The following is a 26,260-nucleotide window of genomic DNA, read 5'->3' on the forward strand; positions in this document are numbered from 1 at the left end:
AGTAGAAAATAACATGGCTATATAAAGGGAGTAGAAAATAACATGGCTATATAAAGGGAGTAGAAAATAACATGGCTATATACAGGGAGTAGAAAATAACAAGGCTATATAAAGGGAGTAGAAGATAACATGGCTATATAAAGGGAGTAGAAAATAACATGGCTATATAAAGGGAGTAGAAGATAACATGGCTATTTACAGGGAGTAGAAAATAACAAGGCTATATAAAGGGAGTAGAAAATAACATGGCTATATAAAGGGAGTAGAAAATAACATGGCTATATAAAGGGAGTATAAAATAACATGGCTATATACAGGGAGTAGAAAATAACATGGCTATATACAGGGAGTAGAAGATAACAAGGCTATATAAAGGGAGTAGAACATAACATGGCTATATAAAGGGAGTAGAAAATAACATGGCTATATACAGGGAGTAGAAGATAACAAGGCTATATAAAGGGAGTAGAAAATAACATGGCTATATACAGGGAGTAGAAAATAACATGGCTATATAAAGGGAGTAGAAAATAACATGGCTATATAAAGGGAGTAGAAAATAACATGGCTATTTACAGGGAGTAGAAAATAACAAGGCTATATAAAGGGAGTAGAAAATAACATGGCTATATAAAGGGAGTAGAAAATAACATGGCTATTTACAGGGAGTAGAAAATAACATGGCTATATAAAGGGAGTAGAAAATAACATGGCTATTTACAGGGAGTAGAAAATAACATGGCTATATATAGGGAGTGGAAAATAACATGGCTATATAAAGGGAGTAGAAAATAACAAGGCTATATAAAGGGAGTAGAAAATACCATGGCTATATAAAGGGAGTAGAAAATAACATGGCTATATAAAGGGAGTAGAAGATTACAAGGCTATATAAAGGGAGTAGAAAATAACATGGCTATATAAAGGGAGTAGAAAATAACAAGGTTATATACATAGGGAGTACCAGTACCGAGTCGATGTGCAGGGTTATGAGGTAATTGAGGTAGCTATGTACTGTACATATAAGTAGGGGGTAAAGTGATTAGGCAACAGGATAGATAATAGACAGTTGCAGCAACATGTGTGGTGAGTGTGAAAGTGTGTGTCTGTGAGTGTGCGCGAGAGAGTTAATACAAAAAAGGATCAATGCAGGTAGTCCGGATGCCATTTGATTAGCTATTTAGCAGTCTTGTTTAGAAGTGGCTTGGGCGTGGAAGCTGTTCAGGGTCCACTTGGTTCCAGACTTGATGCATTGGTACCGCTTGCTGTGCGGTAGCAGAGAGAACAGTTCGTGGCTTGGCTGGCTGGAGTCCTTCCTCTGACGCTGCCTGGTATAGAGGTCATGGATTTCAGGGAGCTCGGACCTAGTGATGTACGGGGCCATACACACTACCCTCTGTAGCGGCTTGCGGTCAGATGCCAAGCAGTTGCCATACCAAGCAGTGAAACAGTCAGCCAAGATGGTGCAGCTGTACAACTTTCTGAGAATCTGAGGGCCCATGCCAAATCTTTTCAGCCTCCTGAGGGGGAAGAGGCGTTGTCGTGCCCTCTTCACGACTGTGTTGATGTGTGTGGACCATGATAGATCCTTTGTGATGTGGACATCGAGGAACTTAAAGCTCTCGACCTGGTACACTACAACCCTGTCAATGTGAATGGGGGCGTGCTCGGCCCTCTGTTTCCTGTAGTCCACGATCAGCTCCTTTGTCTTACTGACATTGAGTGAGAGGTTGTTGTCTTGGCAGTCTCTGACCTCCTCCCTATAGGCTGTCTCATCATTGTCGGTGATCAGGCCTACCGCCGTCATGTCATCTGCAAACTTAATGATGGTGTTGGGAGTCATGTGTGGCCACATGGTCGTGGGTGAACATGGAGTACAAGAGGGGACTAAGCACGCACATCTGAGGGGTGCCAGTGTTGAGAGTCAGCGTGGCGGATGTGTTGTTGCTTACCCTTACCACCTGGTGGCGGCTCGTCAGGAAGTCCAGGATCCAGTTGCAGAGGGAGGTGTTCAGTCCCAGGGACCTTAGCTTAGTGATAAGCTTCGCGGGCACTATGGTGTTGAACACTGAGCTGTAGTCAACTACAGCATTCTCACATAGGTGCTCCTTTTGTCCAAGTGGGAAAGGACAGTGTGGAGTGCAATAAAGACTGTGTCACCTGTGGATCTGTTGGGGTAGTATGCACATTGGAGTGGGTCAAGGGTGTCTGAGATGATAGTGTTGATGTGAGCCATGACCAGACTTTCAAAGCACTTCATGGATACAGATGTGAGTGCTACGCAGAGAAATGTAGGCAAAATAATATCATTTTTTTTAAAAGGCCAACAATAAAGTAAAAATGCAATTGAAGTTTATACATGATCTAAACTCGTTCACAATTGTCTACTTTAACTCCAGATTATTGCATATTTATCTGCTGAAAACGAGTTTACACAAATCTCTAAATGGCAATGTTAGTTGCCTGCTCAGGCATGGTACCCAAAGCCCCTCGAACAGCGCTGTGTTCAAGGGCCTTGAACTGAAAGCTACATTCGAGTTTCTCCACACATGAAGAGGCAAATCCTTTTTAATTCAAACCTGCTCAATTGTAACCCTCTTTCATATTCATTTTAGTAACTTTGTTAATAACTTTGACAGACTTCCCACTGGGCACACACTGGTTGACATTACATTGAACCAATGTAGAATAGACGTTGGATTGACCTCTGTGCCCAGTAGGTTATTTTTTATCAGCAAATAAAGCCTGATAAATAAACAGATAGGCAAGCTTTCCCAATGTATTATTTTCTTTATTTATGTTTTTACATCATTAAATGCATACTATTTCTAAATGATTTACGAATGCAAAATGCAATAATAAATCCCTTGAACGCAAGGGCGAAATTGTGGTGTAGATATCGGGGTGGACAAACAGTAAACGTAGGGCCCCAGAGAATTTGTAAAAAATTCTAAAACGCGTTTCTTGTAATTCTACACATTTTGACGTGACTTATTATGCCTCTCCAGAGGGGTATTTTGAGTGTTACGTGTGGGGAATTTTGAAAACACAGTATAAGTGGAAGGATAAGTGGATGGCCCACCAACCACCCCACCCCCAAATTAAAACATATTTTTGGGGGGACAAAATAAAAAATGCATTTTAACCCATTTTGCCATGGGGCAGAGAGAAAAATGAGCAGTTTTATAATACTATTCTATACATTTAGTCATGAGTCTGAGAGAAAACTGCAGTTTTAAAGGTAATTTCCTGCAATTCTACACATTTTGCCATGTCGCAGAGAGAGAAAAAAAGTGTTTTGTAGCTCATCTCGTGCTATTCTTCATATTTTGCCATGAGGATGAGAGAAGATTTTGCACTTTCAAAGTAACTGTCCAGTGAAAATCTCACTTTAAAAAGTGAATGTTAACTCATACCCAAATAATGTTGTTGACTCATCCTCTACTCGTATTTGTGGCCAAAGTGCTTGCTATTTCCTCATAGAGGATGATGCGAGCTGGCCAATCAGCGGTCTACTCGCATTAATATTTTTAATGACTGCTATATGGCCACACCGTTCTGTTGTTGGGGTACGCCCACACTATTCCAACACAGAAAAGCTATTCCAACACAGAAAAACATACTTAATGAAACATTTTGATAAGGAAAAATATTTCACTCGTATTGTAATTAAATATAGATCTTATTTCATAGAAATCTGGAAACACTGGACCGTTACTTTAAAGATGTACTTGGTGCAAAAACGCAAAAAATAATGCCTTTAAACTGTATAATTGATGAATGCACCATCATACCAGGTCATTTATTAATGCTTTTTTATGAATAAGATATTTGGCTACAGAAATGCCATTTCTTACCGATCTCTACCGCTTCCGTCCGAAAACAAATCCTGTGAAACAATGTCAACACATACTGGAGGAGTTACTGGCTAGCTACACGTGGCTAGCTTAGCTAACAAACTAGCTATGTTGGTCGCAGCGCACATGACCAGAATGACACATAGACACACCAAAGGCAAACCCATTTCTGTTGAAAAAAATGGGGGAAAAAAAGGAGTTGACAATTTTTTGTCCACGGTTAAAGCAAATTTCCTGCAATTCTACACATTTTATCATTGCTTATGATGTGTTCATATGCTATCGGGCCCCTAACCCAATTTTTGTCATTTTATTTGAAAGAAATGATTGTGGGGGAGGAATCGACCTGTTCTGAATATTTGGGGGGACATGTCCCCCGCATCCCACATGGCATTTTCACCAATGCCTGATAGAACACACTATTGTGGACTGCAGTGGTTCAACTCTGGCAACATGCTTATTTCATAATAATGTCACATGGACAATTTACTCGTGGCCTAATTCAGAACATAGAACGTTTCAAATGAAAGGACTAGCAATATTTTTTACATGGCTACATTTTTTGTCAGGTCATGGATTTCGCTATTTTAAGTAGCTTACTGAAACGACCAGAACCTGACTTGTGTCTGAACAGATGGTTACAATGTGTTGTGTTAGTAATGTTAAAATGTAGGCTATTGTAATTGCTACAATGTAGCCTAATGATCATGAAGAATTCAGTGGCTCAGTAGGCTCTAGACTGAAACATGATTGCTACACAAGATGCTGAGCCACAGATGAGCAGAGACACATTTTAAGGCTGCTCTTGACCAAGTGGTTACGTTCTATTCTGATAATGACATAATTTAGGTCGACATTTCATTCGGTATTTTTTTGTGGGCCATTTGTAGACCTTATAATAACAGCCTATTCATAAAATAAAGTATTTGTGTAAACTCAACTTGTCAATTATTACACTTGCTGAAACGAGTTAGACAGGCCTACAGAGGCCTATAGCTAAATAAAATAAATAATGATGTACGGGTTTGGTAATCGGAAACGCTCTGCCAGTTGTATAACACGTTTATAAAACTGTCGCATTACACAAGTTGTTATGTAGCTATATAGGCTACTTTGAATCTGCACCAGGAAGTGTTGGACTGCCAACCCTGAGCTCAATGGTCGCAACGACTAGACTCCGTTTGATTTGGCGTCATTTTACCCACAGTAGAACGAGAGATATGTCTTCCAAAACACAGATGCCGACTCCAGAGACCGCTCTCCCCGGGAGAAGTGAAAGTTTAAAAGTATCAGGTAGGGCGACTTCCCCCGTGTCTGTGCGGCATGGTTTCCTCGGTAGCTATATAACATAACCATAGCCTTTAGCAGCTAGGCTACAGAGTAGCTTCCCAAAACGTAGGCCTATATAATGCATAAAGAAAACGAAAACACAAAGCGCGAATAGCTTCTATTTCTGTCAGCAAAGAAGCCCTATTTCCTTTGTTGTAAGACTGCACTTATGTGTTGCGCGAGTTCGACAACACTTATGCGGCGCTATGACTGTAAAGAGCAACAGGAGCTACACCTGTTGTGTTCGGCGCATGTGAAAAATACAATTTCATTTCATTTGACTTGAATATTTTCACATGCGCCAGGTGTATACTTTCCATTGAAATGCGTGTAGCTCCGATGGTAATGCATGGCGCTTGTAACGGTATGGTTGTGGGTGCTATTCCCATGGGGGACCAGTATGAAAGTGTTTGTACCCACTATTGTAAGTCGCTCTGGATAAGAGCTTCTGTTAAATGTCTTAAATGTTGTGTAAAAGTGTCTAGATAATCAGGGTAGATAATCAACTCTTTGCCACAACGAAGGGATGCAAGAAGAGCTGATTTAACCACAGACATTGTCCATCACAAAGTTTCCAGTTGGACTATTTCCTGCAATTATCATAAACTGTATCACTATGTAGTCGTGTCTCTCTCCCAATACAATTTAAGAGTTTTATTGGCATGGAAAACAAGTGAAATAGTAGAGTGGATGTCTCTTCCTCCCTGCACACACACGCACGCATGCACACGCACACGCACACACACACACCTGACTGAGGCAACCTGTACACAAGCTTGTTAAAAGAGGTGAAACCATTGTGGGAAATGATAATGCATACACTGTAACAAAAAAAGAAGAAGTTGACTCAACGTGCAATTGTATGGCAGCCAGATGCAATAGGCTGGTGAGTTTGCGCAACAAAAAATGTCTTGAGCAAACTCACAACAAAAAGCTTGTGTGTGAAAATGTTGTTGAGCAAACTCACAATCCTATTACAGCTGGTTGCCTTAATTGTACCTTGAATCAACCCCCCCCTTTCCCCCCCAGTATATCACTATTAAAATTGCAAATATGTAGGTCTTATACCTAGGAGATTTTCATTGCATATCACTGCCCTCAAAGTGACTGAATATTTACTGAATCCCAATGACAAGAACTTGTTTTCAGGTATTTATAAAGAAAAATGCTATCTCCAACACTCCATTTGGATTAAAGATGAATTGTGTTTCCTGTCTGACTCTCAGAAGATGGAAAAAAAGGAAAAACTTCCAGTTTGATGGTTAACGGCTGACACAAGTTGAGTTCCATAAAAATGGAAATGTACCAGGCAGGGTAGCGGGGTGCTATCTGCAGTGTTGAGAATGAGAACATATAGCCTAGGCCACTGTAGCTGATGCACTGCAGGCAGAGAGAGGAGAGAGAGAGAGAACTAGGAGCTCGTCACATGAGCTTCATCCAGACGACATCAAACATCGATCGCAAGAAAAAAGCAGGAGAGAGAAAAAAGATGGCAGTACCTTGTGTTGCTTGGTTCCTGTCAACATAGGAAGGGAAATGATAACTGTAATTTGTCTCGAGTCCTGCATATTTCTTAGAAACGGGCGCCACCTGAGTGGATGTCTAACACAATACCTAGTTAACCCGTCATATTGTAAACGGCATTTCACCTTTCTTTAGAATTGCCCCAAATTAGACGTTCATATCGCAGTCACATGGCTGTCCGGGCTATCCAGCAGAGAGCCCTTGTAAAACGTTTGTGTGTCTATGTGTGTGCAGAGAGAAAGAGAGAGAGGGTGAAAGGCCTGGCTGGCGGGAGCAGCTGCAGGCTGCTTGAGATGCGGCTCACATGGGCACTGTGTGCAATGGCACGAAGGGATCCACCCCGCAGGACTGCAGTGGTCTGATTACCAGCCCCAGCCCCATACAGCTCTGGTCTCCTTCCTCAGTCCCAGGCTTTCCCTATGGCAACAGCACTGCACTATAGAGCTGGCAGGTTGCCAGGAGACGTACGCACTGCAACACAGACAGGCACCACACCAACGCACGTGGCTCTGCTCTCTCTGTCAAGACATCCTGATGTTGCTGTTAGCCTGCTGAAGGTCACACATGACGGGGCGGTGGAGCTGTGAGGAAAGAGGAATGACGGGTCAGAACTAAGTGGCTTATGATGTCCTGGATAACAGAGTAGTCATGTTATCTGTTAGGCATTTTATGGACGTGGTGAAATTCATCCAAATCCCAGTGGTTGCTGAGAGGCATATGACTGGCTGTTTGGTATTGTGCCAATCCCAGATGACTCTAATTCTGTGTAGTGCAGCTTCCACTGAACGAGAATAGTGGTAAATCCTGATTTATGTGGTCATTTGAAATAGTGTGATTGTGTAAAGGTGTATACTGCACCATACCACCCACAGTCCTCTTCTGGAATAGTCAGGGATACTGATGGAGTCTGCCTGTTGTATAGTGTGTTGTCAGTTTTATTTCGTCATCAGGAATAATGAGCTGCATAGTTGGAAATTGCAAGGCAATACATATTTTCCTTCCACCTCACAAAAAAAAACATGCTGCATCACCTCTAGTCACTGAATGGACATAAGGATATCTTACAAAGGATTTTACCTTTTGTAAACATTTGCATGTTTTGTAGTCTAGTAGCTACACAGCTTAACATCCATTTGAATCTAATGTCCCAAACATTCGGGGAAATCCACAAATGAATAAAGTAGTAAAATGCCTTTAAGAGAAATTGACAGCCAATCAACAGCCTCTGTTCTGCTCTGTCCTATGTATTCCCTATAGGACCGCTCCTGCATCTGCCAGCCCTACTTCCAGCAGGCTAGGCTGTGGTGTGGGATGGTGAGGGGGTGTGGGTATGTGGTACTGGATGGTGGGAACATGGAGACAGACAGTGGTGAGTTGGCACCAGCGATGTGGGCACCGAGGTGCCCCCCTCAGAATGACATGAGGTGCTGTGCCTTGGCACACAATGAATAGACTACCCCGGCATTGAAAAAGCGAAGCGGCTTCAGGACTTGTAAAGACGTCCCAGAGACTTTTTCGGGAAGTGTCTTCGAGAGAGACATGGAGGAACTCCCTGGGTGCCTTGCTTGGGTGAGGGTGGGATGGAGAGAGGAGAGGAGGATGGGCTGTTGTGTGGGTGTGGGGAGGTTAAGGGAGTGTGTGGGTAGGCATTGGGAAGTATTGGTTGGCAAGGATACCAAGTACCACACTGTGTGATTGTGTGCATCTGGAAGGGGGGGATGCAGGAAATGGTCTAGTGCCAGGGAGTGGCGTGGCTGAAAAATTAATCTAAGATTCGTTTTGATCATATTTGCCCAAATCGACAGTTTTATTTCGGAGGGGGTGTGTGGGTGTTTGGGGGGTAGACAGGCAGACAGGCTGGAGCTCTGCCAAGGCTTCTCGGGAAGGTTGCCATGCCGAGAGAGAGAGAGAGAGAGAGAGAGCAGAGAGGGAGAAGAGAGGAAGAGAAAAAGCCAGACGAGACTTGGCAGGGTTCTATCGCAGCTCCCTTTGTCTGTTTGCTCAGCTTTGCGTTAAGGAAATCCAAAATACCCAGGGTGTAGGAGCTCTGCTTCAACGCAACCCCCCCCCCCCAAACCAAACAAGAAAACAAGGCGAGAAAACTACTTAGAAAAATTAGAGGACGCCGAGGGCGAATGGGGCGCAAGCATAGTCACCAAAAAGCGATTTTCAACATCCAGCAACACTTCACAATGCTTCTTTTCGTGACTGGAGCAAGTTACTTGAGCCAAGAGATGACCATGATCATTTGAACTCAATCTTTCTTTGTAATTTCAAGTTGAACGAAGCTGCCGCGTTTCTTTTCGGTCTATGTTTTTGAACACAAAAGGAATCTCAAAAGTGGACCTGGATTTTCTCCATCAAGGACTGCCAGAACTGTTGTGGCCCAAAAAGTTTTTTGCCTTTTCATTGATCGAACTTGAAGTCTCCATCAGTACATCACCCGGAGTAGATTTCGCCTTCAAAATTATTGTGATTGTAAAAATTTGCTGACCGCAATACGCCGCCAGTGTCCGAAGTTTGATGACATCAACTTAACTGCCTCTGTTGTCACTAAGTTGACCTCTTTGTGAGAGGGCTTTACAGCAACGCAACAGCGACTGGTTACTCAGGCCAAGTGCTCGTTGACCAAGCTTTAGTTTTCCATCGTGTCTCACAGTTGGACTATCTGAAGAAAATGTGAAGATATCTCGCCTTCAAAGGACTGAGATTTTCCAGCGTTTGGATTTGAGATCTGAGGCCAATGGATCTATAATAGTTTATGTGAGGGTGGCACTGAACTAGTGCAGTTGCCTCAAGCTGCCTACTCTCAGCTGAAAATGGCTGGAGTTATGCAGGCCTGAGTGTTGTTTTGCTACTACATAATGTTTTTTTTTCAAAATAATGAATTCTCAGCTTCACATTGGGAGTGTGGTACTGTGTAAGGTAAGTTATATGTTATATCTGTTTTCTACAGATAGATTTCTACTTAAACCCCCATTAGACCAGAAATAAACCATAGGTGTTCCCACCGTGGTAAGTTATTCCTTGCCAGCTGTGTTGTTGTTCCCGGGGCACTTCACAAGTGAGTCTAGCAGTGTTTCCCTGCTATATGAAAAAGGAAGGCACTTAACGTACAGAGCCTGGGGATTGTCAGGGACGATTTAAAACGTTTCCTTAAGGATCGTCCATCTCTCCCCAGAGGACCCGGTTGTGTCTACCATTCTACCGCTTTCCCACGATCAACGTCCTCGCCTCTGAATTTCACACTGACTGCAGCCCCTTCAGAAAGAGTGGTCTCCCTGTCTCCGAATCCCCCCAGACCTGCGGCTTTTCTCATCTCCACCGTGTGGCTGATATTCCCTTCCTGTTATCTGTCATGGGCACAGCAGTGCCCTGTCCCCCCTGTCGTCCTTGGTAAGCGCTGTGCATGATGGTTTCTGATTCGTGTCTGGCGCTTGATTAATAACCGTAGGGAAACGCTAATAGAAAAGTAAGAAATGTTCGCCTCGAGGTTTATATTGAACCGCTGCCAAGGCAAATTAGATTCTGCCAGATGTGTTTTCGGCAGATAGCAGGTGGAGTTAGCAGGTGTACTGTGCTGGCTCTCATAATTATGAAAGTTTGTTGTGGGAACATCATATTTTGCTTGTCTCTGTCGTGTTGGTATATTTCCAGTGATTTTATCATTACTTGTCCTTATATTTAGCTTATATTCAAATTATGGACAATAGAAAGCAGGCAGCAGTGATATGAAAAGTAATGCCCAGCTCACTGCTGTGGTTAGGCTGTGGTTAGACTGTGGTTAGGCTGTGGTTAGGCTGTGGTTAGGCTGTGGTTAGGCTGTGGTTAGACTGTGGTTAGGCTGTGGTTAGGCTGTGGTTAGGCTGTGGTTAGGCTGTGGTTAGGCTGTGGTTAGACTGTGGTTAGGCTGTGGTTAGGCTGTGGTTAGGCTGTGGTTAGGCTGTGGTTAGGCTGTGGTTAGACTGTGGTTAGGCTGTGGTTAGGCTGTGGTTAGGCTGTGGTTAGACTGGTTAGGCTGTGGTTAGGCTGTGGTTAGGCTGTGGTTAGACTGTGGTTAGGCTGTGGTTAGGCTGTGGTTAGGCTGTGGTTAGGCTGTGGTTAGACTGGTTAGGTTGTGGTTAGGCTGTGGTTAGGCTGTGGTTAGGCTGTGGTTAGGTTGTGGTTAGGCTGTGGTTAGACTGGTTAGGTTGTGGTTAGGCTGTGGTTAGACTGGTTAGGTTGTGGTTAGGCTGTGGTTAGGCTGTGGTTAGGCTGTGGTTAGGCTGTGGTTAGGCTGTGGTTAGACTGGTTAGGTTGTGGTTAGGCTGTGGTTAGACTGGTTAGGTTGTGGTTAGGCTGTGGTTAGGCTGTGGTTAGGCTGTGGTTAGGCTGTGGTTAGACTGTGGTTAGGCTGTGGTTAGGCTGTGGTTAGACTGGTTAGGTTGTGGTTAGGCTGTGGTTAGGCTGTGGTTAGGCTGTGGTTAGGCTGTGGTTAGGCTGTGGTTAGACTGTGGTTAGACTGTGGTTAGGCTGTGGTTAGACTGTGGTTAGGCTGTGGTTAGGCTGTGGTTAGACTGTGGTTAGACTGTGGTTAGGCTATAACTGTACTGATGAAGCATTAATACATCACAATTCTCCAAAGTCTCGAATCACAGAATCAAGACAATGGTGATTAAGAAGTTCCTCATTGTCCTTTAGATTTAGGTTCCGTACATGTACATAAAGGTTGGAGGAGATGCTGTTTAGAGTTGGAGTGCTGCTGTTCTGTCCTCCTGATCAGAAGTGCAGGGTCATGTAGGGCTGAGGGCCTCAGTCTCCAGCTCTGACAGGATGGGGAGGGAGATGAGGGGAGACACAGGCCTAGTGCTGATGCATTAACACACAAGCTCTCTGCTCCCGATGGGCTTTCTGATGGACCCAAGTAACCTGACACACGAGGTCAGCCTTTTAAAGGAGGTTCAGGGCAGGAAGTTAGGCCATGACTACGAGCACTACTAGCACATACTGGGCCTTGTCTTTTAGCTCGGCTAGCTATCCAGCTAGTTGCTACTCCCCCTGCTTAGCAGACTTATGTCTACTTTGTTATTTAACGCTAAAAAAATAGCTACATGATTCTGGCCCTATCGAAAGTCTCGACTGCTATGAAAGTGTTGCCACAAGTAACCTAAGAAGTCCAGTGAACTTGAGAATGGTTGACTTTTTCAAAGAATCTGAAGTCTCCAGATAGCAGGGCTGGTTGCTGGGTTTGTGAGTGACTGTGTCTGATGGTCATGGTTGGACTTTAGCTCTGTTCTAGCCTCCAGTGCTCACTGATGTGGAGGGAGATGACGCAGTGGAGGAGGAAACTCAGCTTTCTCCAAGGTTGGCTTCACTCAGGTCCACCCATGCATGCATGGCTACCTCCGCCTGCCTATGAATTATTCACAAAGCTCTCATCTCCACCGGTCACTGTACTCCAGCAGTCTCTGTGAGCCTCTCTCTCTCTCTCTCTGCCTTTTGACTTGAACTTTCCCGGCAAACACAGCGCAAATCTCCACCCCAATCCAGTGACAGAGAAGGAGTACTTGGGTTGCCCGTGAGCAATATTACAGAGTTTATCATGTTTGAGCATGCATGTTAAGTGAATTTAAAGGCTTATCGGCCTCTGTTGTACCGAGAGCTGTCTTAATTTGTCACAGGCTGAGTAATGATCCTGGCTAATGCTGGCGTAGACTCTGGTGACATGCAGGGGATTTTGCCACAAATGTCCCTTGTTTACACGGACACGGATGACCTCGGGAGACAAAATAGTTGCCGCTCACGCCTCAGAGAATGTAGATTACCTGTCATTCACCTGAGGTTCATCCCTCTCCACCACAGTTGGCCATCTACTGAGTGTAAACTCAGTTTAAGATGTCTGTTAGTCATGGTTGTCTTGTCTTTCAGGCTAGATCCAGTTTTTTAGATGCTCAGGAACCAGGAATTGCTTTATTCAGTTGAAGCTTTATTTATCCAATGAGAAGCATATTGAGACACGGTCTGTTTGGCAAGGGAAACCTGGCGAAGCAGGCAGCTGCAATCGATACAACATTACAACATTTGAAGAGTACAACGCAATCATCAAAACAATACGATCCAGCTTACAGGAAACATTTACGGACAGAATGGTCCCATGTAGAATCTAACCCAACTGGGACCAGTTTCTTTACATTTTGTGTCTGACTGGATTGGAAGAAGGGACTTTCGGTGTCTACTCATACAAACACCAAGCAAAAAAGGTGTATCTATTAATAATTTCGTGAGCCTGGTTGCCCTAGTCCATGTCTCTGAAACCGAGGTGGAAGTGCTGTAGGAGGGCAATACATTAACGACGACTCCCCCGCTTTGAAAACAGTTGAGTGTAATCAAGATTCATTATGTTAGCCCTGGGCACACAACTTTAATTAAATGAAAAGATTATATGTAACAAATTATAGATTCATTCATTAACCTCAAACCCACCAGGTGGGGGTTATTAATACGATTCATTATGTTATGATAATGCTAATGGTATTCTACAAAGTCTTTAAAAAGTCTCTTAAAAACAAATTGGAAGAAAGATATTCAGAAAGCCACAGCTCTGTATTCATTAGCGTGCGGTGGTCGTGAGAGATATTTATGTGACCTGGCTCATCTCATTACTGAGAGGGATTACACAGACGGGATATCACTGCTCATATTAGCCCTATATTAACTAGCTGACCCTCTGCCATTACACCACGGCCCTCTGCCATTACACCACGGCCCTCTGCCATTACACCACGGCCCTCTGCCATTACACCACGGCCCTCTGCCATTACACCACGGTCTTCTGCTATTACACCACAGCCCTCTGCCATTACACCACAGCCCTCTGCCATTACACCACGGCCCTCTGCTATTACACCACGGCCCTCTGCCATTACACCACAGCCCTCTGCCATTACACCACGGTCCTCTGCTATTACACCACAGCCCTCTGCCATTACACCACGGCCCTCTGCCATTACACCACGGCCCTCTGCTATTACACCACAGCCCTCTGCCATTACACCACAGCCCTCTGCAATTACACCACGGCCCTCTGCCATTACACCACGGCCCTCTGCTATTACACCACGGTCATCTGCTATTACACCAATGCCCTCTGCCATTACACCACGGCCCTCTGCCATTACACCACGGTCCTCTGCTATTACACCACGGCCCTCTGCCATTACACCACAGCCCTCTGCCATTACACCACGGCCCTCTGCTATTACACCACGACCCTCTGCCATTACACCACGGCCCTCTGCCATTACACCACGGCCCTCTGCTATTACACCACGGTTCCAGCTAAGGAAACTGATGTTTTTGTCGCAGCATATTTTCTCAAGAGACCATCTGGTTGGATAAAGAACATATGAAGCAAATCAGCACCATTTCCTGGTTCTTATAATTTGTTTAATGATTATCATTAAGAGGATCATCTGCCTAATGATCTTGGTTAATTTGTCAAAGAACTGGGCTCTCACCTCAACACATTGTGACATTGTTGAGCTCTCTCATTATAGCTCAGTGGACTCTGTTTCTCCCTCTCCCTCTCTCTCCCTCTCTCTCTCTCCCTCCCTCTCTCTCTCTCTTTCTATCTCTCTCTCTCTCTCTCTCTCTCTCTCTCTCTCTCACTCTTTCTTTCTCTTTCATTCTCGTTCTCTCTCTCTATCTCTCTTTATCATCTCTCGTCTCTCATGATGGTTCTGAGCAGGGCTGTCTGTTGCATAACTTACTTGAACTCTACTCTAGTTGTCAGTGGGCGGGAGTGCTGGAGGTTTCAGTGTGAGCTTAGCATACTGTTCCCGAGATGCCATTAGGAAGGCCTGTGTGAAAAGCCTTCCTCATCCTCACACACACACACACACACACACACACACACACACACACACACACACACACACACACACACACACACACACACACACACACACACACACACACACACACACACACACACACACACACACACACACACACACACACACACAAAACATACCTTTCTCCCCCTCTCAGCCCATGCACTCATTCCAGAGTTCCAATAGCAACTGATGCTGTGCTGTTGCCATGTGTAGAGGTATTGCTATGGCGTTGCTTGGTGGAGTGGCATGATGGCTGATTAACCCTTCGTTACCCTCGTTGCGTAACCTCTCTTGATCGCATAATGGATTGCCATTACACATAAGGTTGATGGCTACCTGTGTATCCTCGCTACTCTGTTTTGTGTCCTCTTAGAACAGAGCGATGCTTTGATGCATCGACACGAAGCGTTGGTTGAATGTTTGGCTGTTGGCTTGTGACCCAGACCTCCTCCTCTACTGCAGTAGTTAGTTCTGCTGCTGCCGACTGTGAAGGGTTGGATTATTGCTGCTCTGTGGTGTGCTGCTGGAAGCCAGGCTCTTAAATCATATGTTCTGGCGTTTATTGTTGTGTTGTGCAGTATCCAGAGCTATGGGGTCAGATTAAGTGTTTGCTACAGTTTTGTGGGTATATTATTTGATGGTATATACTGTAAACTAAATGTCCCCATTGAAGCGATATCTTGATTACTCTTAACTTAGAGTTGCTGTTGGTAAAAACGTTGTGTTCTTTGTCACAAAATATGCATATTTGTTCATGCTTAACAGGTTATATCCACTTTCTTTGTGTGTTGGCTCGGAAAGCACACATATCTCTTTAGCATTATCAACATGTTCTCTGGTGTGGATAATCTAGCATAATGGTGCACTGCCCTTGATTGAATTTGGATTTACACCCCTGAGGAGGAGGTTCACCGGGTTTAGAATAACACAAAGTAAAGTATTGGATTTGGCCTTCACAGACAGTACAACTAGAATGTTAGTCTCCTCTCCTCTCACCATCCTTTTGAAGAAATACACCACATCTGAACAAAGAACTGACACAATTAAAGATAGCTTGTGTCCTGAGTCCTGAACTGTTTTTCTTTCCAGTGTTTCTACCTCTGGGGGAAGCAAAACTTAATTTTAAAGATGTCGGCTCTTAATTTGAGCCAGTTTGCTACAGCAGGAAAATAATCCCGCAGCAACAGGAAATGTGAATTATTATGTGGATTATAATTTATAGACATTTTTGTAGGGGTAGATACATTTGTCAAATAATGGGTTCCAAAAGGGTAGGAGTATCATTTTTGGTTCCAGGTAGAACCCTTTTTGATTCCACATAGGAACATTTTGGGTTCCATCTAGAACCCTCTGTGGAAAGGGTCTTTCATGGAACCCAGAAGGGTTCCCTCTTGAACCAAAAAGGTTTCTTCAAAGGGTGCTCCTATGGAATAGCCGAAGAATCCTTTTAGGTTCTAGATAGCACCTTTTTTTCTAATAGTGAAGGGTAAAGCTAGTGTGTGTTGGTGCTTGGAAGGCAGTCAATCACATATTCCTTGGGCAGAAGCAAAGAGAGCTTCCTCTTAGACAAATCACCTGACTTGCTAGCAGTGAAGACATTACAAAAGAACTGGTACCAGCCATTTTAGAAATGATAGCTGTAATGTAGCTCCTGGTGTGGAATCACCACTTCCTCATGAACCTGCTATGACTGCACTGTTAACATTCTGAATACAGAGGCCAGAGAGTTTTACCCATGATCATTACCCTTTTCAATTATAGGATGGTGCTTTTGGAGTGTGCTGTGTGAAGAGAAACTAGAACAAGTGTAACTTTGAAGTGATTCCTATAAACAGGGGTTCTCTCTCTCTCTATATATATATATAGATATGTATTTCTCTCTCTCTCTCTATATATATATATATAGATATATTTCTCTCTCTCTCTATATATATATATATATATACATGTATGTATTTATGTATCTCTATATATATATATGTATTTCTCTCTCTCTCTCTCTCTCTCTCTCTCTCTCTCTATATATATATATATATATATATATATATATGTATTTTTCTCTCTCTCTCTCTCTATATATATATATGTATTTCTCTCTCTCTCTCTCTATATATATGTATATATGTATTTCTCTCTCTCTATATATATATAGATATGCATTTCTATCTCTCTCTCTCTCTCTCTATATATATATATATATATGTATTTATCTCTCTCTATATATATATATATGTATTTATCTCTCTCTCTCTATATATATATATATATATTTATCTCTCTCTCTGTATATATATATATATATGTATTTCTCTCTCTCTATATATATATATATAGATATGTATTTCTATCTCTCTCTCCCACTCCCCATCTCTCTCTCTCTCTCTCTCTCTCTATATATATATATAGATATGTATTTCTATCTCTCTCTCCCACTCCCCATCTCTCTCTCCCCATCCCCCACATGCACTCTGATTGGTTGAATTAACTCTGCAGCCTCCTGTTGTGAATAATTACTTTTGATCTGATGCAGGTCTTTCTCTCCCTCTCTTTTCCTCTCTCTCTCCCTCTCTTTTCCTCTCTCTCTCCCTCTCTTTTCCTCTCTCTCTCCCTCTCTTTTTCTTTTTCTCTCCCTCTCTTTCTCTTTCTCTCTCCCTCTCTTTTTCTTTCTCTCTCCCTCTCTTTCTCTTTCTCTCTCCCTCTCTTTTTCTTTCTCTCTCCCTCTCTTTCTCTTTCTCTCTCCCTCTCTTTTTCTTTCTTTCTCCCTCTCGCTTTTTCTTTCTCTCTCCCTCTCTTTCTCTTTCTCTCTCCCTCTCTTTCTCTTTCTCTCTCACTCTCTTTTTCTTTCTCTCTCCCTCTCTTTTTCTTTGTCTCTCCCTCTCTTTCTCTTTCTCTCTCCCTCTCTTTTTCTTTGTCTCTCCCTCTCTTTCTCTTTCTCTCTCCCTCTCTTTTTCTTTCTCTCTCCCTCTTTTTTTTCTTTCTCTCTCCCTCTCTTTCTCTTTCTCTCTCTCTCTTTCTCTCTCTCTCTCTTTCTCTCTCTCCCTCTCTTTTTCTTTATCTCTCTCCCTCTCTTTCTCTTTCTCTCTCCCTCTCTTTTTCTTTCTCTCTCCCTCTCTTTTTCTTTTTCTCTCCCTCTCTTTTTCTTTCTTTCTCCCTCTCTCTTTTTCTTTCTCTCTCCCTCTCTTTTTCTTTCTCTCTCCCTCTCTTTCTCTTTCTCTCTCTCTCTCTTTCTCTCTCCCTCTCTTTCTCTCTCTCCCTCTCTTTTTCTTTATCTCTCTCCCTCTCTTTCTCTTTCTCTCTCCCTCTCTTTTTCTTTGTCTCTCCCTCTCTTTCTCTTTCTCTCTCCCTCTCTTTTTCTTTCTCTCTCCCTCTCTTTCTCTTTCTCTCTCCCTCTCTTTTTCTTTCTCTCTCCCTCTCTTTTTCTTTCTCTCTCCCTCTCTTTCTCTTTCTCTCTCTCTCTCTTTCTCTCTCCCTCTCTTTCTCTCTCTCCCTCTCTTTTTCTTTATCTCTCTCCCTCTCTTTCTCTTTCTCTCTCCCTCTCTTTTTCTTTCTCTCTCTCTTTCTTTTTCTTTTTCTCTCCCTCTCTTTCTCTTTCTCTCTCCCTCTCTTTTTCTTTCTCTCTCCCTCTCTTTCTCTTTCTCTCTCCCTCTCTTTTTCTTTCTCTCTCCCTCTCTTTCTCTTTCTCTCTCCCTCTCTTTTTCTTTCTTTCTCCCTCTCTTTTTCTTTCTCTCTCCCTCTCTTTCTCTTTCTCTCTCTCTCTCTTTCTCTCTCCCTCTCTTTTTCTTTCTCTCTCCCTCTCTTTTTCTTTTTCTCTCCCTCTCTTTCTCTTTCTCTCTCCCTCTCTTTTTCTTTCTCTCTCCCTCTCTTTCTCTTTCTCTCTCCCTCTCTTTTTCTTTCTCTCTCCCTCTCTTTCTCTTTCTCTCTCCCTCTCTTTTTCTTTCTTTCTCCCTCTCTCTTTTTCTTTCTCTCTCCCTCTCTTTCTCTTTCTCTCTCCCTCTCTTTCTCTTTCTCTCTCCCTCTCTTTCTCTTTCTCTCTCCCTCACTTTTTCTTTCTCTCTCCCTCTCTTTCTCTTTCTCTCTCCCTCTCTTTTTCTTTCTCTCTCCCTCTCTTTCTCTTTCTCTCTCCCTCTCTTTTTCTTTCTCTCTCCCTCTCTTTTTCTTTCTCTCTCCCTCTCTTTCTCTTTCTCTCTCTCTCTCTTTCTCTCTCCCTCTCTTTCTCTCTCTCCCTCTCTTTTTCTTTATCTCTCTCCCTCTCTTTCTCTTTCTCTCTCCCTCTCTTTTTCTTTCTCTCTCCCTCTCTTTTTCTTTTTCTCTCCCTCTCTTTTTCTTTCTTTCTCCCTCTCTCTTTTTCTTTCTCTCTCCCTCTCTTTCTCTTTCTCTCTCCCTTTCTTTTTCTTTCTTTCTCCCTCTCTTTCTCTTTCTCTCTCCCTCTCTTTCTCTTTCTCTCTCCCTCTCTTTCTCTTTCCCTCTCCCTCTCTTTTTCTTTCTCTCTCCCTCTCTTTTTCTTTGTCTCTCCCTCTCTTTCTCTTTCTCTCTCCCTCTCTTTTTCTTTCTCTCTCCCTCTCTTTCTCTTTCTCTCTCCCTCTCTTTTTCTTTCTCTCTCCCTCTCTTTTTCTTTCTCTCTCCCTCTCTTTCTCTTTCTCTCTCTCTCTCTTTCTCTCTCCCTCTCTTTCTCTCTCTCCCTCTCTTTTTCTTTATCTCTCTCCCTCTCTTTCTCTTTCTCTCTCCCTCTCTTTTTCTTTCTCTCTCCCTCTCTTTTTCTTTTTCTCTCCCTCTCTTTCTCTTTCTCTCTCCCTCTCTTTTTCTTTCTCTCTCCCTCTCTTTCTCTTTCTCTCTCCCTCTCTTTTTCTTTCTCTCTCCCTCTCTTTCTCTTTCTCTCTCCCTCTCTTTTTCTTTCTTTCTCCCTCTCTTTTTCTTTCTCTCTCCCTCTCTTTCTCTTTCTCTCTCTCTCTCTTTCTCTCTCCCTCTCTTTTTCTTTCTCTCTCCCTCTCTTTTTCTTTTTCTCTCCCTCTCTTTCTCTTTCTCTCTCCCTCTCTTTTTCTTTCTCTCTCCCTCTCTTTCTCTTTCTCTCTCCCTCTCTTTTTCTTTCTCTCTCCCTCTCTTTCTCTTTCTCTCTCCCTCTCTTTTTCTTTCTTTCTCCCTCTCTCTTTTTCTTTCTCTCTCCCTCTCTTTCTCTTTCTCTTTCTCTCTCCCTCTCTTTCTCTTTCTCTCTCCCTCTCTTTCTCTTTCTCTCTCCCTCACTTTTTCTTTCTCTCTCCCTCTCTTTTTCTTTCTCTCTCTCCCTCTCTTTCTCTCTCCCTCTCTTTCTCTCTCCCTCTCTTTTTCTTTCTCTCTCTCCCTCTCTTTCTCTTTCTCTCTCCCTTTGTTTTTCTTTCTCTCTCCCTCTCTTTCTCTCTCCCTCTCCCTCTCTTTTTCTTTCTCTCTCACCAATTTTTATACATTCCCTTTCCCATATCCTGTAGACACACACACACATACACACACACTGTAGGCATTATTATAATTGTCAGCTGGTCGATGAGTGAAGAGAGAGGGAGAAAAAGAGAGGGAGAGAGAGGGGCTGCTGCGTTGGGACAGGGCCCAGCTGAATGCTGTGTCTAGCCCCCTCCCCTGTTAGCTGCAGCACTGTGATGCCACTGGACGGGACATATGTAAACCCATCCAAAAAAAACCCAGAACAGCCCCCAGAGCAGCTCAGTGCTAGCCTAAACTGGGTCAGGGAGAGCTCAGTATCCCAGGGAGAGGGGAACTCAGTGTCCCAGGGAGAGGGGAGCTCAGTGTTCAGGGAGAGGGGAGCTCAGTGTGCCAGGGAGAGGGGAGCTCAGTGTCCCAGTGAGAGAGGAGCTCAGTGTGCCAGGGAGAGGGGAGCTCAGTGTCCCAGGGAGAGGGGAGCTGAGTGTCCCAGGGAGAGGGGAGCCCAGTGTCCCAGGGAGAGGGGAGCTGAGTGTCCCAGGGAGAGGGGAGCTGAGTGTCCCAGGGAGAGGGGAGCTCAATGTCCCAGGGAGAGGGGAGCTGAGTGTCCCAGGGAGTGGGGAGCTCAGTGTCCCAGGGAGAGGGGAGCTGAGTGTCCCAGGGAGAGGGGAGCTGAGTGTCCCAGGGAGAGGGGAGCTCAGTGTCCCAGGGAGAGGGGAGCTGAGTGTCCCAGGGAGAGGGGAGCTCAGTGTCCCAGGGAGAGGGGAGCTGAGTGTCCCAGGGAGAGGGGAGCTGAGTGTCCCAGGGAGAGGGGAGCTCAGTGTCCCAGGGAGAGGGGAGCTCAGCGTCCTAGGGAGAGTTCTGTTCCTGTTCCTCTTCATATTCCATCCTACGCAGTCCAGGCCTGTTCCTGTTCCTCTTCCTGTTCTATCCTACCCTGACCTGTTCCTCTTCCTGTTCCTGTTCCATCCTACCCAGCCTGGCCTGTTCCTGTTCTTCTTCCTGTTCCATCCTACCCAGGCCTGGCCTGTTCCTGTTCTTATTCCTGTTCCATCCTCTCCAGCCCTGGCCTGTTCCTGTTCCTCTTCCTGTTCCATCCTACCCAGGCCTGGCCTGTTCCCCTTCCTCTTCCTGTTCCATCCTACCCAGGCCTGGCCTGTTCCTGTTCCTCTTCCTGTTCCATCCTACCCAGGCCTGGCCTGTTCCTGTTCCTCTTCCTGTTCCATCCTACCCAGGCCTGGCCTGTTCCTGTTCCCGTTCCTGTTCACCCTGCCTCACTGGCTCATTACAACCGGTTACTTCCAGATCTGCCTCAGTCACTCTCACTCTGCAGCGCTAGCACCACTCTGCCATTTCCTGTGTGTGTGTGGGGGGGTGTCAGTGCGTGTGGTGTGCGTGCGTGTGTATGTGCGTGAGAGAGAGAGTTACAGCCTGCCTGGCACCTTCACATTAATTATCATCGCCCTCCTCGCTGCAGATTCAGCTTTCATCATGTCGAATATAATGGTGAGAGCACAGGTTAAACTCATCAGTTGTCTTACATCACCCCAGGGCAGGTTAAACTCACCAGTTGTCTTACATCGCCCCAGGGCAGGTTAAACTCACCAGTTGTCCTACATCGCCCCAGGGCAGGTTAAACTCACCAGTTGTTCCTCATCGCCCCAGGGCAGGTTAAACTCATCAGTCGTCCTACATCGCCCCAGGGCAGGTTAAACTCACCAGTTGTTCCTCATCGCCCCAGGGCAGGTTAAACTCACCAGTTGTCCTACATCGCCCCAGGGCAGGTTAAACTCACCAGTTGTTCCTCATCGCCCCAGGGCAGGTTAAACTCATCAGTCGTCCTACATCGCCCCAGGGCAGGTTAAACTCACCAGTTGTTCCTCATCGCCCCAGGGCAGGTTAAACTCACCAGTTGTCCTACATCGCCCCAGGGCAGGTTAAACTCACCAGTTGTTCCTCATCGCCCCAGGGCAGGTTAAACTCATCAGTCGTCCTACATCGCCCCAGGGCAGGTTAAACTCACCGGTCGTCCTACATCGCCCCAGGGCAGGTTAAACTCACCAGTCGTCCTACATCGCCCCAGGGCAGGTTAAACTCACCAGTTGTCCTACATCGCCCCAGGGCAGGTTAAACTCACCAGTTGTTCCTCATCGCCCCAGGGCAGGTTAAACTCACCAGTCGTCCTACATCGCCCCAGGGCAGGTTAAACTCACCAGTCGTCCTACATCGCCCCAGGGCAGGTTAAACTCATCAGTCGTCCTACATCGCCCCAGGGCAGGTTAAACTCATCAGTCGTCCTACATCGCCCCAGGGCAGGTTAAACTCACCAATTGTCCTACATCGCCCCAGGGTAGGTTAAACTCATCAGTCGTCCTACATCGCCCCAGGGCAGGTTAAACTCACCAGTCGTCCTACATCGCCCCAGGGCAGGTTAAACTCACCAGTCGTCCTACATCGCCCCAGGGCAGGTTAAACTCACCAGTTGTCCTACATCGCCCCAGGGCAGGTTAAACTCATCAGTTGTCTTACATCACCCCAGGGCAGGTTAAACTCACCAGTTGTCTTACATCGCCCCAGGGCAGGTTAAACTCACCAGTTGTCCTACATCGCCCCAGGGCAGGTTAAACTCACCAGTTGTCCTACATCGCCCCAGGGTAGGTTAAACTCATCAGTCGTCCTACATCGCCCCAGGGCAGGTTAAACTCACCAGTTGTCTTACATCGCCCCAGGGCAGGTTAAACTCACCAGTTGTTCCTCATCGCCCCAGGGCAGGTTAAACTCACCAGTTGTCCTACATCGCCCCAGGGCAGGTTAAACTCATCAGTCGTCCTACATCGCCCCAGGGCAGGTTAAACTCACCAGTTGTCCTACATCGCCCCAGGGCAGGCTAAACTCATCAGTCGTCCTACATCGCCCCAGGGCAGGTTAAACTCACCAGTTGTCCTACATCGCCCCAGGGCAGGTTAAACTCACCAGTTGTCCTACATCGCCCCAGGGCAGGTTAAACTCACCAGTCGTCCTACATCGCCCCAGGGCAGGTTAATCTCACCAGTCGTCCTACATAGTCCCAGGGCAGGTTAAAGTCATCAGTCGTCCTACATCGCCCCAGGGCAGGTTAAACTCACCAGTCGTCCTACATCGCCCCAGGGCAGGTTGAACTCACCAGTCGTCCTACATCGCCCCAGGGCAAGGTTATGAAATACCAAACATAGCATATTTGAGATATGTTTCTCTAGCTCTTTGACAGAGGGTTATTTTAACAGTCAGTCTTACATATGAATATGAGAATGTGAATCTGGAGCTTTGGCAGCGCATGACAACCCTCTCTCTCTCCCCATGAGACGGATCTCTGCTTCTCTGCTTTGCTTATAATGCATGTGTTGCTGAATTATGGGTAGAAGAACATGCGTTAAGAGGAGACTCTGAGATGTGTCTGAAGCACAGGAGGGAAGCGATTCCTCTCCTATGTTTTCTAAGCTATCGCTTCTTTGGAGATGCAAAGAGTGTGTCAGGCGCCGTGCAGCGGAGAGGCTGCCTGTGAACCACATTGCAGAGGAGGAGAATGCAATCCCTGATCTCTACCTGCTCACTGTAATGACATTAGGAGATGAAAGCACAGCTGGACCATTTTGCATGATATTGCTGTCTGAGGAAGTGTTGGGTCGGCCCTGGAGAGAACCCATCCTGGGAAATACACTCTCTCCTCCGTCTCTCTCTCTCTCTTCATTCTCTCTCTTTCTTTCTCTTCTTTTCCTCTCTCTCTCTCTGTCTCACCCCCCCCCCATTACAGGAACGCTAGCACCATTATTACATTTTGGATTGGAGTCCTGAGATGGTGGCGTGCAGTAGGAGTGCAGTGCTTTGAGATCTGAAAGGTAAAGAAGTGTTGTGCCTTCACAGAGAAACCAAAGAACAATAGTTCACCCAGCGATGTTTTTAAGAGGAATTATCCCACCCCCGCCCTGTCATAGCTCCCTGTTTGCTCAATAACGTGTGACAGCCCAGAGAGGTACAGTATATATATCACTGACAGTGGAATGTGTTGTCTTGTCTTCCACGCGCCACGACAAAGGGACAATATCCCAAGATGCAGCTGACAGACTGGATGCTTTTAACACAATTATCTTTTTATTTTAATTGCAGGTAAAGCACTGGCTGTTAAACTGTCTATTATTCCCCAGCAGAACAAAGTCTGTGTGATTGCTGCCCGCCTCAGCACCCTCCTCTCCTCCTCTCCTCTCCACCTCTTCTTCTCCATGCAGAAGAAGCACTGTTGTTTATTCACAGTCCCCGTCAGCCGAAAGCTTTACACAATGGCAGGAGGGGAGCAAAGAAAACCTGCATGTGATGCTGCTTTCATTTCAGGCTGACAGGTAGGCAGGCAGGTAGGCAGGCAGGTAGGCATGCAGGCAGGCAGGCAGGCAGGCAGGCAGGCAGGCAGGCAGGCAGGCAGGCAGGTAGGCAGGCAGGCAGGCAGGTAGGCAGACAGGTAGGTAGGTAGGTAGGTAGGTAGGTAGGTAGGTAGGTAGGTAGGTAGGTAGGTAGGCAGCCAGGCAGGCAGGTAGGCAGGCAGGTAGGAAGGCAGGCAGGCTGACAGGTAGGTAGGCAGCCAGGCAGGCAGGTAGGCAGGCAGGGTGCCACATGTCAGAGCCTGTGGCTGTTGCCTCCACCTTCCTCAGTGCCATGCTCCGCTCCCCTCCCAGGCTCCTGCCTCACAGGGACCAGTGACATGGACCTTTTCTTTCTTTTGTCTCCAAAAATGAAGCCCCCCCCCCCGATAAGTCCTTGTTTATCTTTGAAGAATCTTTCACTGTCAACCAGAGACTCAGAAACCTGAAGGATTTTGCGAGGATTCACACAAGGTAAATGTATCCCTACTTTCTCCTTCGCTGATGCAATCGGCTCACTCACTCCATTAATCATCAGTGTTATGAATAGAAGGACTATCAACAAAGTCATATTAAGCCGATTGCCAGAAGGCATCAGACGTTCACTGCTCTTCTGTCTCACTCCTCCATTCAAAGAGAAGCTGAGAGCCCCAGTCCACCCTGATGGCAGCCCAGTCCTACATCCTTCCCTCTGTTCTGCTCTCTGTCCCCCAGGCTGGCTCAGTAGTAGTCTGTCTGTTCTGAACAAGGATCCCGAGGATCCTGCCCCCCACCCAGTCGGCAGTGGCCCTGTAGCCCTCTAGTAGGGCGGGCGGCAGGTACCCTAGCGATTAAGCGTGTTGGGCCAGTAATCTAATCCCCGTGGTGAAAAATCTGTCAATGTGCTCTTGAGCAAGGCACTTAACCCCAATTGCTCCAGGGTCGCCGTCAATAATGGCTGATCCCTGGCCGTGACGCTACTCTCTGAGGGTGTCTCAGGGGAATTTGGGATATGCACAAAACACACTTCCATTTCACACCTCGCACTCGTACAGGTTAGCACTTGTACATGCAGTGAAACAGGACAAATATAAGCACCCCCTCTTTGACCGTTTGACCCAGCCACTAACCCAGGCAGTCCTGCTGGAGCCCTGGAACACCCACCCAGCTGGCCCTGTTCAGACAATGGCCTGAACATAGAAAAGACGCGAGGGCGTGAATTTAGGGGAGAGGAGAGGAGCTGGAGTGAGATGGCCTGTCACCTGAGTGGTTGGCACATGCCAAGTGTTCTGCCGAGTCCAGGCTACACTCCCTCTCGCACAAAACGCTCACGCCCTCAGGATCCGCCCGGGCCGCATGGCCAAACCTCCTCCCGCTCTCCCTTCCTCCCCCTCTCTCCCTCTCCCCCTGCTCATCCCCATTTGTTGTGGAATTTTTGTTTCCATAAAACGGTTGCCAGATAATGGATTTTTCCTTTATTAATTGGATGCACTGAGTGATGACTCTCCAGGCAGTTCTTGAACTTGATTTACAATTAAACGGAGTCAGGCTATTTTCTAATGATTCTTAGCTGAGCAGGTTTTATTGCACTACTAAGCTCTGTTATTAACAAACCTGGGCTTTTCTCGGTCCCTGTGGGATGTCTAAAATGCTTTGTCCGTTTTTTCAAAGAATGAATAAGCCCATTTTTCCTCCATTGAGGCAGTTTGGCATTTTTACAATGCCTCAAATGGGCACATGCTCTCCTGTGGGTACAATCATGCACACACCCACATATACATTCTCTCTCTCTCTCTCTCTCTCTCTCTCTCTCTCTCTCTCTCTCTCTCTCTCTCTCTCTCTCACACACCCACATATACATTCTCTCTCTCTCTCTCTCTCTCTCTCTCTCTCTCTCTCT

General features: G+C 45.6%; 1 protein-coding gene across 2 annotated transcripts in view; it reads left to right on the forward strand.

Moving 5' to 3' along the window:
- Nucleotides 1-4,949: 4,949 nt before the first annotated feature.
- The window catches only part of LOC135557632 (mitochondrial peptide methionine sulfoxide reductase-like), a 105,609-nt gene continuing 84,298 nt past the window's right edge, over nucleotides 4,950-26,260 (forward strand). Inside the window, exon 1 of one of the 2 annotated variants that reach the window (XM_064991097.1) lies at nucleotides 4,950-5,150. In XM_064991097.1, coding sequence (XP_064847169.1) covers nucleotides 5,015-5,150 — 136 coding nt within the window. In that variant the 5' untranslated portion in view covers nucleotides 4,950-5,014. The remainder of the gene's footprint in view (nucleotides 5,151-26,260) is intronic. The other variant, XM_064991095.1, reaches the window with a different exon arrangement.

The sequence above is a fragment of the Oncorhynchus masou genome, chromosome 16 (assembly GCF_036934945.1).
Source record: "Oncorhynchus masou masou isolate Uvic2021 chromosome 16, UVic_Omas_1.1, whole genome shotgun sequence".
Taxonomy (NCBI): Eukaryota; Metazoa; Chordata; class Actinopteri; order Salmoniformes; family Salmonidae; genus Oncorhynchus; species Oncorhynchus masou.